Source organism: Melospiza georgiana, chromosome 8 (genome assembly GCF_028018845.1).
Source record: "Melospiza georgiana isolate bMelGeo1 chromosome 8, bMelGeo1.pri, whole genome shotgun sequence".
Taxonomy (NCBI): Eukaryota; Metazoa; Chordata; class Aves; order Passeriformes; family Passerellidae; genus Melospiza; species Melospiza georgiana.
In genome coordinates this window covers 33365919-33384537 of record NC_080437.1, presented here as the reverse complement: position 1 = coordinate 33384537, position 18619 = coordinate 33365919, and the positions used below count along the sequence as shown (strand labels likewise).

The 18619-nt window shown below is 41.6% G+C and overlaps 1 protein-coding gene across 2 annotated transcripts; it reads right to left on the bottom strand.

Annotated features, from left to right (window-relative positions):
• Positions 1-856: 856 nt before the first annotated feature.
• ACADSB (acyl-CoA dehydrogenase short/branched chain) lies at positions 857-18618 on the bottom strand. Of its 2 annotated transcripts, none has more exons than XM_058028872.1 (11): positions 18559-18606; positions 14392-14554; positions 14019-14119; positions 13349-13555; positions 12733-12903; positions 12144-12269; positions 11689-11781; positions 9557-9646; positions 6418-6555; positions 4708-4807; positions 857-4023 (listed from the first exon to the last, which is right to left on the bottom strand). In XM_058028872.1, exons 1-11 carry the CDS (start codon positions 18598-18600, stop codon positions 3953-3955), a joined length of 1302 nt encoding a protein of 433 aa, XP_057884855.1. In that variant the 5' UTR covers positions 18601-18606; the 3' UTR covers positions 857-3952. The 2 variants fall into 2 exon arrangements, with proteins under 2 accessions (XP_057884855.1, XP_057884857.1); XM_058028874.1 differs by having other exon boundaries at positions 858-4023; positions 14392-14551; positions 18559-18618.
• Between the last annotated feature and the right edge of the window lies 1 nt (position 18619).

The following is an 18619-nucleotide window of genomic DNA, read 5'->3' as shown; positions in this document are numbered from 1 at the left end:
AGCTAATGTCAAACATCATTCTTTTTGGGAATGATCTAAACAAAAGCAGAAAACCTCAACAACACAGTGTTAAATTAAAACCTGCTCTGTTTGTACTGAAAAATTTGCACTTAATTTACATGTTTAGGATGCAAATTAAGGAATAGAAGAATTTACAGGGTGTCCTTGAAAACAATTCAGGCCGAAAAATTCCAAGAGTCTTGTGGCAAACTTGATGTGATGAGAAGGATGATCAGAAAATGATTCTGTTCCACTGAGGGCTGGGTCATTGCTTGAGACTTGGCTGAAGGCAGCAAGCAGCCCCTCTTTAGCCTCACTAAAAAGGAATCACTAAAAACTTGACTTTTTTTAGTTTGTCTAAGTCCTCCAGTGTTAGCAGCTCTACACCTACTGAGAGGGAGAATAGCTTCAGAAAGATGTAAATCCAAATGATCTTGAAAAGACAAAATATATAAAAATGCTATTACTGTCTAGTGAGACTGCACATATTTTTGATTTATATTTCTGAATATTTCACCAGAAAAAAATGTTACAGTGTACACTGCATGTTCCTTTGAACAATAAACAAGCTATTAGGGAACACATTGGTTATTTCTGGTTACCCTGAATACATTCTGGGGCTGAGGAAAAGCATTTCTTTAGCTTTTGTGTATCCAGTACCAGCTCAGGGAAGTCAGACAGCTGCTTTCAAAACAAACTGGGCTTCCAATCGAGCTTGGCTTGGTAGAAGAACTTGAAATGTGTCTCTCACCAAAAGATTTTCAAGTGGAAATGCAATAATGTGTTAATTAGAAAAGTCTTTGCATAGCAAAAGGCTCCCAAAGAACAATAACTCTGTAGTTGATGTAAGCCTTTTCTAACACAATCTTTACATGGGGAAAAGAAAATATGAAAGAAAGAACAACAGCAGAGAAAAGATGATACAAAATGTTGTATTTGAGTTTTCCAAGTAGTGATTAAACCTTTCTCTGGAAATCTGCCTTGATCACCAAGCAGAACAGAGCTAGAGAAGGTTGACATGACACAGCCTGGTACAAAACCTGCAGGATCTGGCAACAATTTTAAATTACAGATTATCAGAGAACCATGAACTCATATACAAACATTGTATCAAGTCAAAACCAAAATTCAGGCACTTTAAAATACATTCTCAATACAGGTCTTTTCTTCTAACCAGGGCAGCTCACATGCAACAATTGATAATGAAGTTGCTGTTCCAGGACAACAGACTGGATGGACTAAGGGCATAAAGAGGGAAAAGTCACTAATAAAATAAATCTTGAGTACATAAAGCAGCTTAGAAGCTCAGAAAGCCTCCCAGCATTGCCCACACCAGCTCTGCAGCCTGTGCCCACAGTGCCAAATGTGGAATTGCCATTGATGACCACCCAAAAATGTCTGTCCTAAAGCAGAACAAGGGCTGGGAGCACTAAACAGCTCCTGGACAACAGCACAGCACTTCTCATTCCCAACCACACAGCTGAGTTCAGAGGGCAGGGGGGGATTTCAGGTCCCTTCCAACCCAAACCATTCTGTGACTCCCCAGAATCAGTGACCTGAGCAGCCAATGCTCTCCACACATGTACCTGTCCTCTTAAAACAGCAAGGAAAGTTACTCAGGGGTTGTAACTGATTTGTGCACAGACTCCTTCACAACATTTTGTATATAAATACAATACATTATTTATTTCTTTGAAAACTGTGTACAAAATACAGCATACATAACAAAGACATGAAAATATTTACAGCTGTAACATTAGTTAAAGGCTTGACCTTGCTTTACTGAGAAGAAAAGCTCATCAGCTACTGTGGAATTGCTGCTGAGGATGTTCAGGTTGTTTGCTGGACTCAGGCATCCCATATCAGACTGTGAGGAATCACATTAATCTCATTTTCCCCTGGTTATTTTTTCAAATGGATACCTGACACAGTTCTACACAAAGAGTCTTTTTACATAATCCTGGACATCCAGCCCTTAACAGTCCTTCAAAGAGCTCTGCACTTTCCTCCACAAAGGGTTTGCTTCTGGCACCGAATTGAATCAGTAAAGTATTGCCAGTCTCACACAGAACTGCAGATGCCAAGCTGAGAGTGTCACAAACCAGGAGATCACAGCAAAAACCAAACCCTGCTTTCTGTGGACACTCAGGGGAGCAAGGCAGATTAAACCTGCCTCACCCTGGCACAACTCAGCACAGCAATCAGCATTAACTCCAGCATCCTGCAGTGTGGTTTTGATTATTTTGGATTTACAGATAAGATTGTGTTGAGCAGAATAAATGTAGTTAAATGCTGTGGTGTCTGTAATCTTAATTCTAGTCTTAATTCTAATCTAAATTTCCCCAGCTGTCTCAATTCAGCTGAAACAAAGCCTGCAAGTAAATCTGAAATGCATTAATAATGATTAATAATAATAATATTACTAACTTCAGAAACCATCCAGCCTACTTTCCTACTCTTGTATTTTTGTAAATCTCAAAGCTCTTGACAAACTGATGTGGGAGGGGCATTTTTATTGGCACAAGGATAATCAGCACAATAATTCTTTGCCCATTACCAGGCAGAGTGTGTACATGGAGGGATTAATTCACTAAAGCAGTTACTTCCCTTTGAAGTCAGAGAACTTTTTAATAGTGCTTTTCATCCTTGCTTGTTTCTTTGTCTAAGGCACTGCTTGTTTTACAAATCCCACTTGTTAAGTGTCACTTGCCCTGGTTTTGCTAGGAAATCCTCTGGGAGTCTCAGCCTGTAATGTTCTAAGCTCCACTCAGAGTGAATCATCAGTGAAAGGCAAGCTTTAAAAATGAGATTCCTCTAAGTCAGCCAAAACCAGAAAACCAATCCTTCCCTCCCCAAAACACTTGAAACAGATTGCCAATTACAGCAATTAGGATGATTTTTCATATATTAAGCTTCCTGTCTCTTGATTATTAGTTAATTAGCTCTCCAGCACTGAAGAGGTTTCTGCTGTAAATAAAATGTCTAATTTTAGAGTAAACAGAGACAAATAAAAAAAGCAAATACTTCCCAACCCCCTGCCCTTTTTTCTCTCTTAAAAAAAGGGGAAAACTGTGCTGGAGAAGCACTAACTTCCAGGAGCAAGGAATTCTAGGCTGCAAATTAACAGTGCCTCCCTTTAAAGTTTGTAAAATGCATTGAATGTGGAAAGGCCACTGGGAGGTAGAATCACAGCACTGCCATTACCCAGCTTATATCTGTCCTTTTGCAGAACTACTAGAGCTTTTTTAACCCCATTTCAGAAAGATTTCAACTCAACCTTTTATGAAAGGAGAACTATAAATAGGCTCTTAGATTAAAACCCTTAACAGCTGAGAAGGCTGGAAAGGGAGGTGGATATTATCCACCTTTCAGGAGTCCAAATTGGGGCTGCAAGGGCTTAATTACAAAGATATCCTTAAGAACACACTGAGGGCTGCTGTAAAAATTACTCCAATTACAGCAGCTCCACAGACATCACTCCACCTGGGAGAGAGGAAAGCATCAATTCCCTCTCTGTGCACCCCATGCTAATGCAGCTCCACCCTACACACCAGCTCTGCTGCACGTGGAGAGTCCTTTCTCCCAGGGGGAAAAACAGAAATGCCAGAGATTTGGATTCCAGGGGTTTGGATTCCAGGGATTTGGATTCCAGGGATTTGGATTCCTTTGTTTTCACTCTGGTATCTCCAAGTGCAGGTGAACTGCTGGCACAAGCTAAGGGAGCTAAATCCAGTGCTTGGAAGTGTCTCAGGCAGAAAGAAGTTTGGATCTGAATGTGGAAATCATGATTTCACATGAATCACTCCCTCACCTGAAATGGGGAATTAATGTTTTTTTGTGATGGTGTATTCTTATTTATGATGCCATCAATGCCTTCTGTAATTACCAATAAATTTACAATTAGTGTTGAGGGAAATAATTTTTATATAGCATCAAGGAAGTCCTTATAGTTTCAGTACTCCTGTGCTAAGAATTTTGCAATTGTGCTCAACTGGATATTTGAAGTTCCTTCATATATTGTACCTGAAATCAGAAGAAAACAGATTAGTAGACACTAAATCCAGAGTGAGTTTATGAAGAGAGACCAAAATATCATCCTAAAGCCCAGTGAGAAACTTTATAATTATGAAATGAAGCTTTACTGTGCAAGTACTAGCACAGAACTGTAATTATTTATACAATATTATAAGCATTCCTATTTTATTATCTGTAACAATAAAAGCACTTTTCTGGCTGGCAACACATAATGCAAAGACATTTTCCTGAAAAGCAAGTCTTAAATAGCCAAAAAAATCAAGAAGTTCCAAATGCTGTTGTAATAAAAGCCAAAGGGTAATATTGCTAAAAATATCAAACTGATGTGCCCAAGGATTATCCTGATGAACAAGAAAGCCTTGAAAAGAAAACTCCACATGGATTCAGATCTTAAAGCAAATGAAATTATTTTTAATTATTTTTTTACAGAAATTTTCTTAATAGAATCAGACATGGTGTTTGTGCCTATATTTTGTTGGTATCTAATCAAACATTTTAACTAGCCTTGCATGTACATACATTTATACCTAAAATTTTATATCTGAGCCTTTGAATTAGTGTTGATACAGTCTCAAGGAAAAAATATCCTGAGAAAAAAAAAGCCAGCCCTTCTTCCTCAAACTTTAATAGCACCAAGGCACAAGAGATACTTGGTAAGGAAGTGGCACTCACCTATCTTGCAGTCACGGTAGTATTTTTCTATTGGGAAATTTTTGGTGAATCCAACACCTCCCATCCATTCAATACATTTACTGGTTGTCAGTGTTGCAACCTGTGAAGAGAGGTTCAGAGTTACAGCATTCAACTTCAGACAGTGGCAGTAAAATTTATACTTTGTACCTGATTAATAACAAAACAGGGAATAAAGCAGTGACTAGAACAGGGGGGAAGAAGGATGGGTATTTTGGTATTCATCTTCAGCAAACCATTTTAGGATAAAAACAAGATAAACCAGAGGACATCAGGAGTTCACTAACTGTTACAGAATAGTTTCTATGCTGCTCTGTGCAAAAGACCAGCAGTGGTATGCAAGACAGCAAATGCAAAGAGGGAAAAGCCATCCAGTTTTGAGTCATTTTAAGACTAACACATGTGACCAGCTGAAACAGTCACAAATGAACTCTTTACAGTGTCATTTCTCATGCCACAATAAGATTTCTGAGAAAATTAAATCTTTCTTTATAAGTGAAAGTATTAATCCGCATTCCTCTTTCAGTGTTGTTAGTTGGTTTAAAAAAATTTATTTGGGGCATGAGCAGCTTATTTTTTGGTGACTTAATTTAGATTCTGTGCATGGACTGAGAAACACAGAATGGGTTGGGTTGGAGGGTGTTGGAGCATTGCGGGGTGGGATGATCGGGTGGACAGAGACAAGAGATCTCTGCAGCCAGGTTGTGGAATTTGGGGTTTATTGCACAGGGCCTGGGTGCAGGGCCCTGCTGGGATTTGGGGTTCATTGCAAAGGGCCTGGGTGCAGGCCCTGCTGGGATTTGGGGTTCATTGCAAAGGGCCTGGGTGCAGGGCCCTGCTGGGATTTGGGGTTTATTGCCAAGGGCCTGGGTGCAGGGCCCTGCTGGGATTTGGGGTTTATTGCACAGGGCCTGGGTGCAGGGCCCTGCTGGGATTTGGGGTTTATTGCAGAGGGCCTGGGTGCAGGGCCCTGCTGGGAGCTGCCAGGCACAGCTGGAGCAGGCCCGAGAGAAGAGAGGGGAGAGAGGATGAGAGGGTAAGAGAGTAAGGGGGTGAGAGCATAAGGGAGTAAAAAAGGAGAGTGAAGTTCCCGTTCCAATACAATAAATCATCTTCTGTGTTGAATATTCTGATTCTCACTAACCAATCTAGTACAATAAACAAATCCTATAGCATTTACATACAGCCTATAAGAATCATTACATTACCATACTGTGTTACATTTTAAACCCTAAAACCTCCTCTTTGGGCCCCTTCTGCCAAGCTAGCAGGTTCAGCTCTGACCCTTGGACCTGCCTGCAAGCAGAGGGTGTTGTTCCATCAAAAGGGGATTACCTTCAGCTGGCCATGCCATTGTTTTCCAGTTGTTCAGTAACTGAGGGATCTCAAAGCTTGCTTTCATTTCAATCTCGCTTACAGTTTCCATATTCTCAACATCTTTTGCCAGGCAATCATATTTATAAGGCTTTCCTGTTTCATCTTCCCCAACAGGAGGAGATCTTAAAACTCATCTCAATCCCTTGGCAGAGGGATACCTTCTACTCGCCCAGGTTGCCCCAAGCCCCACCCAACTTGGCCTGGAACACCTTTACTGAGATAGAAGTACATCCAGAGCTTGCACAGCCAAGATGAATTCTGAGTACACAGGGGGTAGCAGAAGGAGCTGTAGCAGCAGTGAGGGAGCTCAGGTACCTCAGCAGTGAAGTACTTGGCCATGCTGGCCTCCTTGATGGCCGGCCTGCCCGCCTCCGCCAGCCGCGCCGCGTTGTACGTCAGCAGCCGGGCCGCCTCCAGCTGCGTGGCCACCTGGGCAATCTGGTGCTGCATCCCCTGCAAGGGCAGCACAGCACTCAGAGTGACCACAGCCCCTGCAAGGGCAGCACAGCACTCAGAGTGACCACAGCCCCTGCAAGGGCAGCACAGCACTCACTCACACACAGCCACAGCCCCTGCAAGGGCAGCACAGCACTCACACAGAGCCACAGCCCCTGCAAGGGCAGCACAGCACTCAGAGTGACCACAGCCCTTGCAAGGGCAGCACAGCACTCAGAGTGACCACAGCCCTTGCAAGGGCAGCACAGCACTCAGAGTGACCACAGCCCCTGCAAGGGCAGCACAGCACTCAGAGTGACCACAGGGCAGCACAGCACTCACTCACACACAGCCACAGCCCCTGCAAGGGCAGCACAGCACTCAGAGTGACCACAGCCCCTGCAAGAACAGCATAGCACTCACCCACACAGAGCCACAGCCCCTGCAGGGGCAGCACAGCACTCAGAGTGACCACAGCCCCTGCAAAGACAGCACAGCACTCACTCACACACAGCCACAGCCCCTGCAAGGGCAGCACAGCACTCAGAATGACCACAGCCCCTGCAAGGGCAGCACAGCACTCAGAGTAACCACAGGGCAGCACAGCACTCAGTCACACAGTGCCACAGCCCCTGCAAGGGCAGCACAGCACTCACTCACACACAGCCACAGTCCCTGCAAGAACAGCATAGCACTCACCCACACAGAGCCACAGCCCCTGCAGGGGCAGCACAGCACTCAGAGTGACCACAGCCCCTGCAAAGACAGCACAGCACTCACTCACACACAGCCACAGCCCCTGCAAGGGCAGCACAGCACTCAGAATGACCACAGCCCCTGCAAGGGCAGCACAGCACTCAGAGTAACCACAGGGCAGCACAGCACTCAGTTACACAGTGCCACAGCCCCTGCAAGGGCAGCACAGCACTCACTCACACACAGCCACAGCCCCTGCAAGGGCAGCACAGCACTCACTCACACACAGCCACAGCCCCTCTGGAGCTGCCAGCAACAACCATCCTGCTCACCATGCAATGCACTCTAAAATAAAAACATCAGGTCCAGCTGGGAAGTAATTCTGTGACAGGGTCTCTAGTGTTGAGATGACCCCAAGGTGTTGGAAAGTCTCTTTTTCCCAGCCCCAAGATCAAAGAAGGAGTCAGGATTCCTTGGCTCTGGTTCTCAAGGTTATTATTCTCTGTTATCTAAAACATTCTTTTTCTGAGGTCTGTCTAGCATGTTGGTCTGTGGCACACTGACTGCCTTGGGGTGGTGTTATCTTTTTATACTAAAAACTACACGTACTTTATTTACAATAATTTTCCAATACCTATCACCTATGTTAGACAGTTTGTCTCTGCTCTAAACCAATCCAAAAATGCCACCATCACAGCAGAAGATGGAGGCTAAGAAGAAACAGGAGGAAGGAGAGGACATGACCAGATTCCTCCATCTTGCCTCTTGAACCTCCCTTCTAAAACCCCAAAATTCTACATTTTCACCCCGTGATAAATTCACTATCATTCTATTCAAACTCTTGTGGCTTGTAACTCTTCACACAAAGTTGGTAATTGTCTCCATGGGTTAAAATCAAAGGCACAGGTGTTTTTGACTCTGTGCCAAGGTCTCTGAGCCCCCTGTCAGGGTCTCAGTTCTCCAGGGCAGTCAGAGGAATTTCCTGGGTTCCGACAATTCTGTGTTCCTTCTGTGTTGGGAACACTCCTGGGCCACTGAAGTGCTCTCAGGAACTGCAGTCCTGTTTTCCCCTTTCCTGTTCTTGGATTCTTGGATTCAGGAGCACTGGGGTTCTTTCTGCCTGACTGGCCAGAGGGTTACCTATTTAAACCCAGGAATATAAAGGATAATTTTATCTCAATCTTAACATCCTCCTCAGGATTGCAAAGGCATGAGGAAGACAGAGCTGCATTTTCATTCTGCAACTGTTCACTGAAAAACCAGGTCTAGTTCCCTAATGAGCTTAGCCAAGGAAGACTTGTAAACAAATATTTCTTAAATAAAAGTGGAGATCTAGCAAGGTGACAACTCCTTTCCTTGCCCCAGAGGCACAAGACAAGATTTAGAAGCAGCTTAAAGGTACAGAGGACACGACTGAGGAATGGATTCAAGGGTGATGGAGCTCATATCTGAATGGTATTACAGAAGAATGGGTTTATTTAAGAACACCCAAATATTATGATCATTGAAAATGAACATTTAGTAGTCTAAAACACAATGAAATCTTTCATCTTATTAGAACATTAACACCATTCCCTCAGATCTGCAGAAATATATAGGCAGGTCAAAATACCAAAATGATTTGGCAATTATAAATTCCATTTCCCATTCAAAAGACGTAGTTCCAATAATTTCCTAGGTATCTATGAGTGCTTCCTAAAATTTGCATAAATTATGAGTAGTGCTAATGTTCCTTCTCTTCAGCTGAGATGTAGGTTTCTTTTAACAAGAAAATTACCAGAGTAATTACAATTATGTATCTTCCTTATTAAACTATACATCATTTTTGCAACAAAGAGTCTTTTTGGCAGTAAGAAACAGATATTATAATGAAAACTAAATGTCTTTGTACAACACAGGAAATCTAATAATTCAGTTTTCCTCATCTTTTTATCATTTATAGTCTCCAGAAAAAGCCCTTCCCCTACACCTCATGAAAGGGTATAAAAACTGGAGCACATTCAGTATAGTGGGATACTAAAATCAGAAGGGAGTTCCATGTGTATTATTTTCAAGGAATGTCAACAAGTTATCAAGCAAAAGGAATATGTTAAAAACATGTCAAGTTTTAAATTATTTGTGTGGTACTTGCAAAGGCACTGAATTGCTGAATTTTACACGGCAGATGAACGTTCATCTAGAATTTTTTTTGAAAACTACTCAGATAATGAGGAGGAGAGACAAGACATGAAGTGGAACATAAATTATGCAAATCATAATACTAATTATACTGTTTATTATGGTCACTATTCTTTCTTGGAGGAAACATGCCATTAACAATTACCTGGAAATCAAACACGCTCTTCCCAAACTGGACTCTCTCCTTTGTGTAGGGAACTGTACGGTCAAAACACCCCTGGGCCAGTCCTAACATCTGTGAGGAAAAAGAAGGATTTGGTCAAAAAAATTGATTCATTAAATGCACCTAATGAAGGTGATCATAATTGGTCATCTTCTGCTCAGGCAGGTTGATATCCAGGAGAAAAGTTGGTTTCTTCCCACCTAGATAATGCTAAAATTTGTATAGAGAATCCTAGGAGCCAGAATTTTAGTTATCACAAAAACTGAGGGGAGTTATAAAAAATAAAAGTTTGAGGAACAAACCTTTTACATGCCCATTTCTTACCATAGGCAAGTATTTGTAAAAACACTAGCACTCATTTTTTGAACAAAATTTAAGGGTCAGCTGTAATTGCAAAAATATTAATCTTTTTGATAATTTGTAGTTGCATAAGAAAATGACTGTAAACTGTAGATCTATAGATCTGCATTATCCTATTAAAGGAAAAATAATCTGAATGATTAATCAAAACTATTTTCATAAGCAAAATAATTTCTCATTTTCTAGAGGACACCAGACTGAATTGCCAGAATTAGCAATTTATTTCAGAATTTAGAAACTTAGTGGTGTGGAAGGAGAGATAACATTTCTTGCACTATCTTCCAACTCTGCAGAACAATTGTAAAAGAATTTTGATCAATTTTGTCTTTCCACGAAGGCAGAAGCAGTAAAGTGTCACATCAGACAGCTTAGAAAAACTACCTTGAATGATGTACAACAGAAAAAGAATTATACAAAGGAAAAAAGTAAAAGAAAACATTGAAGTCTGCTGCTAATCAGCCCCATTATCAGATTTGTCATCTCCTTATATAAATTATAAGAACAAAGTACATCAACTTCAGCACCTGTAATAATATTGCAGCTGCCTTGCACTAAAACCATCTGAAACTGTTTTCAAAGCCACAATTACCTTTTATAAGATCTTCATTATCTTTTAAAACTATTCCAACTGCAAAACTAAACTCAATACCACAGGGCTTTAGAGCTGCTGCTCTTGTCAAGTCCATTTCTCTTAATTTGAAGGTGCCAAGAAGGCAGTAATTAAGATATAACAACTACCTGACCTTAACTTTTAATTAAGGTGTAACTTGGAGTAATTAAGCGTAAAATCCAGACCATGTATTTTACTGGCAGAGCCTTTATATTATTTATATCTCTGGGAACAATGAGGCCCACAGCCCTTTTTAAATGCCATATCAGACAAAGTTTAATCAGAGGTAATCTTTAGAAATGATGGAAAAGCCAGCCCAATTATCAGCATAGAGTATTGCCATGTGGAAAATCCCAATTTCATGGAGATGATTTCTCCTGGTCTGTCTGCAAACCAGGGCAAAAGATAAAGGAGATTGGTAGTACAGAAATATTGCACAATAAAGTATAAGCAAAGAAAAGATTACTTTCAAAAGTAAATTCAAAATATAAAAAGCTATCACAAGTGATTTTATTCTGGGGCTGACTTCCACTGAGATCAGCAGCATTCTGAAATCCAAACTGACTTTACAGCAAAATACAACATTTTGAAATAACTCCAAGATTGGTAAATATTCTCCCCTAAGATGCCATACAGTGCAATTTTCAAACACAACAATGAACTGGAACAGCTCTGCTAGAGAAAATCACATTTATTTTAAAAATAAGTTGACTTTTAAAAACGAGTTGGGAAAACATCAGTTAGCACTAGGTTACATTTGCCAGCCCCATACAATCCCAGCTGGAAGCATTAATTTATACATCTCAGTGTGTTAAAGTTTCCAAAGTTAGTTTTCTTTGTAAAATAAATTTTCATAGTGGAAGACAAGAACGTGGACATAATTCAGAAGCAATCAGTTAACGACCAAAGAGAAGCTAATTGCCATTTAATGTTTTTGAAGTCTATTGCTTATGTCACTATAGGAGGATTTTCCCACTGGCAGCTGTTCCCGTCTTTGCTGTCACTTTGCTACGGGAACAGTGACATCTAGTGGCAATCGAGCTTTTAATAAAGTGTTTTCCCAACAGCTTTAAATATTCCACAGATTTCAGTCCAGACTCAAATGATATCCTGGCTGTGCTCAGTAAGAAACCAAATCACCCACCTGTGCAGCAATCCCAATCCTGCCAGTATTGAGCATTCCAATGGCATATTTATAGCCTTGTCCAACTTGTCCCAGGATACTGCTCTCAGGAACCTAAAAAATAAAACCACCCAATGATTCCTGTTCTATTCTGTTTTGCAACTATTAAAAGAGTTCACAAGTTTTAGCAATTGCTCCTCATAAGTGAAGGCATAAAACATAAACCACAGTTTGATTCCTAGGATGGCTGATTAGAGCATTCCATGGCTATAAACTGATGACAGAGAAAAAACTACATCAAAATGTAAGAAATCCAACCCCTCTCTAGACTTCTGTGGAAGAAAGATGCTAAAATAGGCCCAACAATCAGTGTATCCAAGGGGAAAAATTAGGGGATTTAGTTAATATTCTTTCCTTATGTGTGGCCAGGTTCCAGTTTTACACAAGTTATGCTTCAAGAGCTGAACTTACAATACCTTCACGTTGTCCAAGGTGACTGGGCAGGTGGAACAAGCTCTGATCCCCAGCTTGTCCTCCTTCTTCCCCACCTGGAGCCCCTCTGTGTTGCGATCCACTACGAAGCAGGTGATTCCTCTGTAGCCCTGGGGGATTAAAAATAATCAAAAACTGGTTTGCATACCAATATCCCTCAAAATCTACACCTACACCCACACTGGGCACAAACCTGATACTTGCATAGTCAGCTGTGTAATTTTCCACTGGACATATTTTACATATTTTCCATTTTGCCTTTTAACAACAGGAAGTTGTCAGCTAAGTCAGAAAGGTTGGAAAAATGTAAGACTGAGTCCTGTTACTCAGAACACCACCAGTGCTGTGCAACAATGATCCTGACATTCTTATTTTCCCTGGTTGGAGGAATTTATTAAATTGCTCACCAAATTGCTGCCTCAAGTTTTGCTGGGAAAGATCTTTAAAGGTTTGCAGTCAGCTAGGAAAAGGTGCACAGAGTATAAACCTCTAACATGAGATTATCAGTATAAAATCCACAGTTTCATATCTCAGCAGCTGTCACTGAAATGCAAGAATTCTGTAGCAACTTACTAAGGATGGGTCTGTATTTGCCATGACAAAGAAGACTCCTGCATCTTCTGCCAAGCTAATCCACATCTTTGAGCCATTGATAATGTAATAGTCTCCCTTCTTTTCAGCTCGAGTCTTCAAGGAAAAAGCATCACTGCCAGACCCAGCCTCTGACAGACAGAAACTGCCTAACTGTCAAGGGAAGGGAAAAAGCCAATTTAATTTTCACAAATAGAAATAAATCCTATAAGGAAAATACTTATAAGCCAGCACAAGTCTCTTAAATTCAAACATTTTAACCTATTGCATTGAAGTAACTGAGTTTCAGCTGTGAAGATTAAGAATAGAAACACTGTGTAATTACACATCTCTCAAAGTCAACTGCTTTACAGTTCTTTTCCACAGTAAATTAAATTTTAATGAAACTAATAAGTGCCTTTCCACTTTTACCTCTCAGCTACTGATGACAGGATGTATCTATATCACCACAGATTTCAGCTCTAACCAGTGTTTCAAAGTTCACACATATTTTCCAGAGCTGCAGACACACATTAGCCACTGAAAAAAAAAATCCCCACTAACATTACTAAACAATAATATAATTTCAATAGTTAAGTCAAGTAAGACTTTGACTCACTGTATCTTTGGACACCCTGGGCAGGTAAGTTCTCTTTTGCTCTTCTGTTCCATAGGTGGTAAACAATTTATTTGTTAGAGTGTTTTGGAGTTCACACACAAGAGCCACAGCTGGATCAACCTTGGCCAATTCTTCCACTGCCAGTATGATTGAAAAAAATGAAGCTCCAGTTCCTCCATATTCTTCCCCAAGCTCAATACTCATCAGCTGAAATGGAAAAGGTGCAAATGTATAAATGTGTTGGCCCTGATAGCTGGAAAGGCTAAAACTGAATCCAGGAATGAACACCAGGATTCGGGCAATGTAAGTCCTCATGGCTGCCCAGTAAGGCACAGAGGAATATTGGTTCTCTTCTCCATCAACACTTGGAGTCATGGCCTTTCCAGCATCCAATTAAAAAAAATTGAGGGAGGGAAGACAAGGAGCTAAAAGATAAGGTGAAGTATGTGGTATGGGGGAGAAGGAAAAAGAATTACAGTAAAAGATGGAGTGACAGTGCTGTAAAGAAAGCTGTCGTGTGATTGACAACTCCAAAATGTTCAATCATTCATCGGTTCATTTGAATTATATCCCTAAATTTTTTTCATCTATAAGTCTGAACAAGGCACAGTTAGAGATACAGAAAATGCTGTTACTTTTCAAATAAAAGATTAGGTAAAGGTGTGCAGACCCCTTGTTCAAACAATCCCTGCACGATGGACTCTTCCATTTTCGCATTCTCGTCCATTTTTTGCACGAAAGGTGCAACTCGTTCCTGGGCAAACTTGGTCACTGCAAAGAAGGGAAGAGAGAAAACAGTAAATATTCCATAAATAAATAAATAAACAGCCTCCTTGGGAATCAATATAACAGGAATGTGGTGCTTCTGACAGGTTATGCATGTCAGAAGAAAAAGAAGCCCAAGCAATATCAGGCGTAAAGCACAACTCCCCCAAAACATCTCAACATTTGACTAGAAATAAATAATGAAAACAAAATTTTAAGCTCAAATATCCCTTCTACTTGAACCATTTCTGAATTTTAACTGCAGAGATGATAGCTACCCATGTCTTTCAGCATGGCCTCCTCTTCAGTGAACGTTTGAAGTGGAGCACAGGCAAGTCCATCACTGGCCACGTTTGGCTTGAGCTCTGATTTGGAGGATCTGAAAGCACAGGGAGAAACCCTCCAAGGAGCCAGGTGTGCTGGAATGTGTCTTCTCAGCTGCTGGCAACAAACACAGGACATGCAAACAGTCAGATTTGTATGCAGACAACCATATCTAACTTCACCCAGGGCTTTTATTCAGTAAGTTATTAGGAAATATAACTTAGATCTACTGTTCAGCCTGAAAGCTTTTGAGAAAATATAACCTTCCCCTCCCCTGTGTCCTAAAAGAACATATCCTTTAATTACTTTTCTTTTAATATGAAACAGTTTTCTTCCTGGAAGTTTACAAACTTTTATTCTACAAAGTATGCACAAGCATTTTTTAGTCAATTTTAGTGCTTACAGCAAATAAACCCTGCAGATAATATTTATTTTTATAGATGATTTTGCAAGTCTACTGCAATATTCAGAGAAGTGAGTACTACTTCTGTAATACTCACTTCAGAGTGTATTTCAATTGAATTAATACTTTCATTGACAAGAATGATGAGAGTAAATATAAAATACACATATAATGATTTTTACAGGCCTGTCAACTTTAATTGACTGACTTTAGCATTCTTCCTGTTTTTCTAGGGACTAGCAACTCTTACTATATTTTTATTTTATTTTTTTATATTATTTTTAAAATTTATTTTATTATATATTATTTGATTACGTATCATTTCTATTTTATTAAATTTATTAATAATAAATATTTATTTTATTATGTTATTATATATTAAAATATTCATTTTATTATACATTCTTTTAATATATATTATTTATATTTTATTAAATTTATTGTTTAATAAGAAATATTTATTTTATAATACATTATTATTTATTATATAAAGCAATCTGACAGCCCCTCATGTGGATTATTGGCATTTTGCTGTGAAAGGGCCTAACTTTTAACTGCACTGTGGGTTTCTCTATTAAAACTGAATTCTTACCCACCACTTAATGATTTTCAGAATGAGCACACATTTTGTAGACCAAGCCCTGGCACTTGAATGCTTCTGTACAGGTAATTTCCACACAGTTAAAATCCCACAGTCAGTATGCTGATAGTGTAACTAATAATTAATGTGTCTTATTTGGTTGGTTTATTTCAAAAGCATGGGAAGGAACTAAAACTAAATGATTAATGCTTATGCTCCCCATTTATCCACAATATAATAATTTCAAGAAGCATTGGTTATCCAACCAAAAGAGCAGAGGGTGAGCATTTTACTGTGGGGAACAGTATTAAGAATATGTGGCAAAAGTCACCAAAATGAACAGAAGTGGCTTTTGGGAGGAAGCTACACACTGTGATTGTCAGGGCATGGATAATGTGACAGCTGTGTCCCTCAGAGACCTGAAAGCTTTTGTGTTCAAAGACTTCATTACCTCACAGCTGACTTTAGAAAGGCAAATTTGGTATGAAGGCCAATCTACTTTCCCAACACAGAATAATTCCTTAGGATTTTAAAGAAGTTGGCATAAAGGATCTGGCTCAAAAAGTAATGGGCTAAATTGAGTAGCTAAAATGTTCTCCTGAAAAGCAGCAGCACAGTTGGTCTGTGTCCCAAAAGGGCAGAGCAATGATTCTGTTCTGCTCCCCAAAGCCACTCTGGGCTGGTCTCTGCTCCACATTTCTGGCACTGCTGCCCTGTCAGTGCAGTGTGGAGACACCAATGTCCCAGCAGGACAAGTGCTGGCAGAAACCCCCAGCAGAGACACAGCTGGGCCATGGGGGATATAAAAACACATCTGCACAGGATTTGGGGTGATTGTGACCCCCAGAGTGAGGAACAGACTGGCTGTGCCCCCAGCAGGCGCCCGCTCAGCCCACAGAACACAGGGCAAGCCCACAATGCACACTGTGGCTGCAGCATTCCTCCAGAACCAGCAGAAATCTGGGGTCAGGAAGTAAAAATTCCTTTGATCCTTTTAATAATTCCCCCTCTTTCATGTTGGCTTTCAACACTTGTCATCTTCCTGGCTGGAGAACTGATGGGAAGCACATCCATGAACTCTTGTGGAGACAAGCAGCAAGAGTCTGCTGTGATGAGGAAATTCTGATTTTGGCACATAAAATAAAACCCAAAAACAACAAACAGAAGTGGTAACAGAGAAAATAAATATTGCTGTGAAAATTCAGTGTTTATTCACATTAAACACCCCTGGTGACATAAAACAACCACTGGTGAGCAGGGCTAAATTATGAGTACATTTGGGTGGTCAGCAGTAGCTGCAACACTTTCAAATGGTGATGGAGTTACTGTGGGTGTTCACAAAATAAGGAAAACATTGTTTTACTAGAGATTAAAGCCCATGTTCTGGGAGCAGTCAGGCAGGAATGGATTATGTGCAGGACATGCAGCAATGCTGGGGTCACCTGACAACAGGTGTGCAAACATTCACCTGTGCAGGTCTGTCCTTGGCCAGGGCTGGGAAGGAAAAAGCTGAGCACACACAGGCACACTTGTATTTACCACTGGGCTGCTTCCTGAGCGCTGGCAGGGCTGCAAACCACACACAAACCTCCTGCTCCCTCCACCACTTCATTCCCAAGTACAAGGAAAAGAGTGTTTTCCTCCATGGTGGCACAAATAAAGTAAAACACTGGGAAGGTGAATCCCCTTCACCACCCCAGGGTGCTCCAAGCCCTGCCCAAGCTGGTTCAGGCATTTATCAACCATGCTTTGGTCAGTGATTGTTTGAGACACTTGGCTCCTTTGCAGGAGCAAAGGAATATTCCTAAAATTCCTAAAAAGGTCACCTTGAAAAGCTTTAAAACCAATGGGATGCATGCAAGGATGGGATTAATGCTGGCAACTCCCACACAAAGAGCAGCAACTCACAGCTGTTCCAGAGGAATAACAGCCCAGTGTGGAAACTATGTTTTAGGTCAATATTTAGATTTAAAAACTCAATAAACAATCAAGTCACTACATTATTGTGCAGCTTCCTTTTCTTAGAGGCCATGTAAAATCACTAATTTCAGGCAGTTATTTAAACAGCATGTGCATTACTTAAATCCTTGGCTGCTGCTTCCCTGCCTTTTTTCCTGCTCCTCTTCTGTAGGTGGTGATTTATGCTGCTACAGGATTCAGACCGCCTCCCCTACTAAACACTGGCTTTTGAGAACTGGCTGCTGATAACATTGATTTTTCTGTTTATCTCAATTTTTACCTCCATCCCCAGCTCTTTAAAAGATCAGTTCTCCTGTTTTCCTTGTTTGTTTTACAATATACAACAAGATTTTAATGCTGGCCCTGGCAGCATCATTAAGATATAAACAGAAAAAAACCCAAAGCAATGTTTTCCTCAGCTCACTTTGCTTGCCATGCTGATTTCCATGCCAGTATCCATCCCAGCTGGTTTCCACACAGCTCCTATTTCCCAGCAGAGGAGCTCCCCAATGGGAATCTTGCATTTGTTTCTAAGGTTGGTTTTCTTTATTTCAGTTTATTTCTAGAAGCACAGCACCCCCAGGAGCTGCAGGATAAGGTCTCACCGTGCAGAGCTCAGGCATGGGTGGTTGAACCCCGGGGTCTCAGCGTGTCTTAGTCACAGCCCCAGTGCCTCAGGTGCGTTTAGCAACACCAAGAACATTCCGAATTGTGAGGGACCCACGGCCAGCATCACCCAGCGCAGCTCCCGGCCCTGCAGACCCCCCGCAATCCGCAATCCGGCAGCCTCTCCGGTGCAGAGGCCGCCGGAGCTCTCGGGGCCGCTCCCCGGCAGTGCCGGCACCCCCGGGCAGAGCTTTGGCTGCTCTGTAACTGAAGGAGCCCCCGGAGCGCCGCTGCTGCCGGGCCGCTGCTGCCTCCCCGCATTACACGAGACCCACAGAACCTTCCTTAGCGCCGAACCCGACCCCGCCGCCCCACACACAAACCCCCAGGGCAGAAGGACAGAAGGACAGGAGGACGCTCCCCACCACCCTCACGCCTCGCAGCGCTGCCCCTGCAGCCGGCATGTCCAGCCCCGGCCAGACACCCGCACCCAGCAGCGGCCTGGGGAGGTGCCGCTTTCCCCTATGCAGCTTTCCCTTGTCCCCTCATGCCTGTCCCGCCCTGAGGCGTCACCTTGGCGCAGCCCCTCAGCCAAGCTCCCGCCGCCGCCGCCATTTTAGCGCCCGCCCCGTGA

Bases quoted from the DNA above. Each gene is read 5' to 3' on its own strand.
- ACADSB (XM_058028872.1), bottom strand. From the start codon at position 18,600: ATGGCGGCGGCGGCGGGAGCTTGGCTGAGGGGCTGCGCCAAG. The intron at 14,120-14,391 runs GTAGCTATCATC...CCTTCTTTGCAG, and splicing joins GGCCATGCTGAAAGACATGG to TGACCAAGTTTGCCCAGGAA. The intron at 12,270-12,732 runs GTAAGTTGCTAC...TTAATCCCCCAG, and splicing joins CAAATACAGACCCATCCTTA to GGCTACAGAGGAATCACCTG.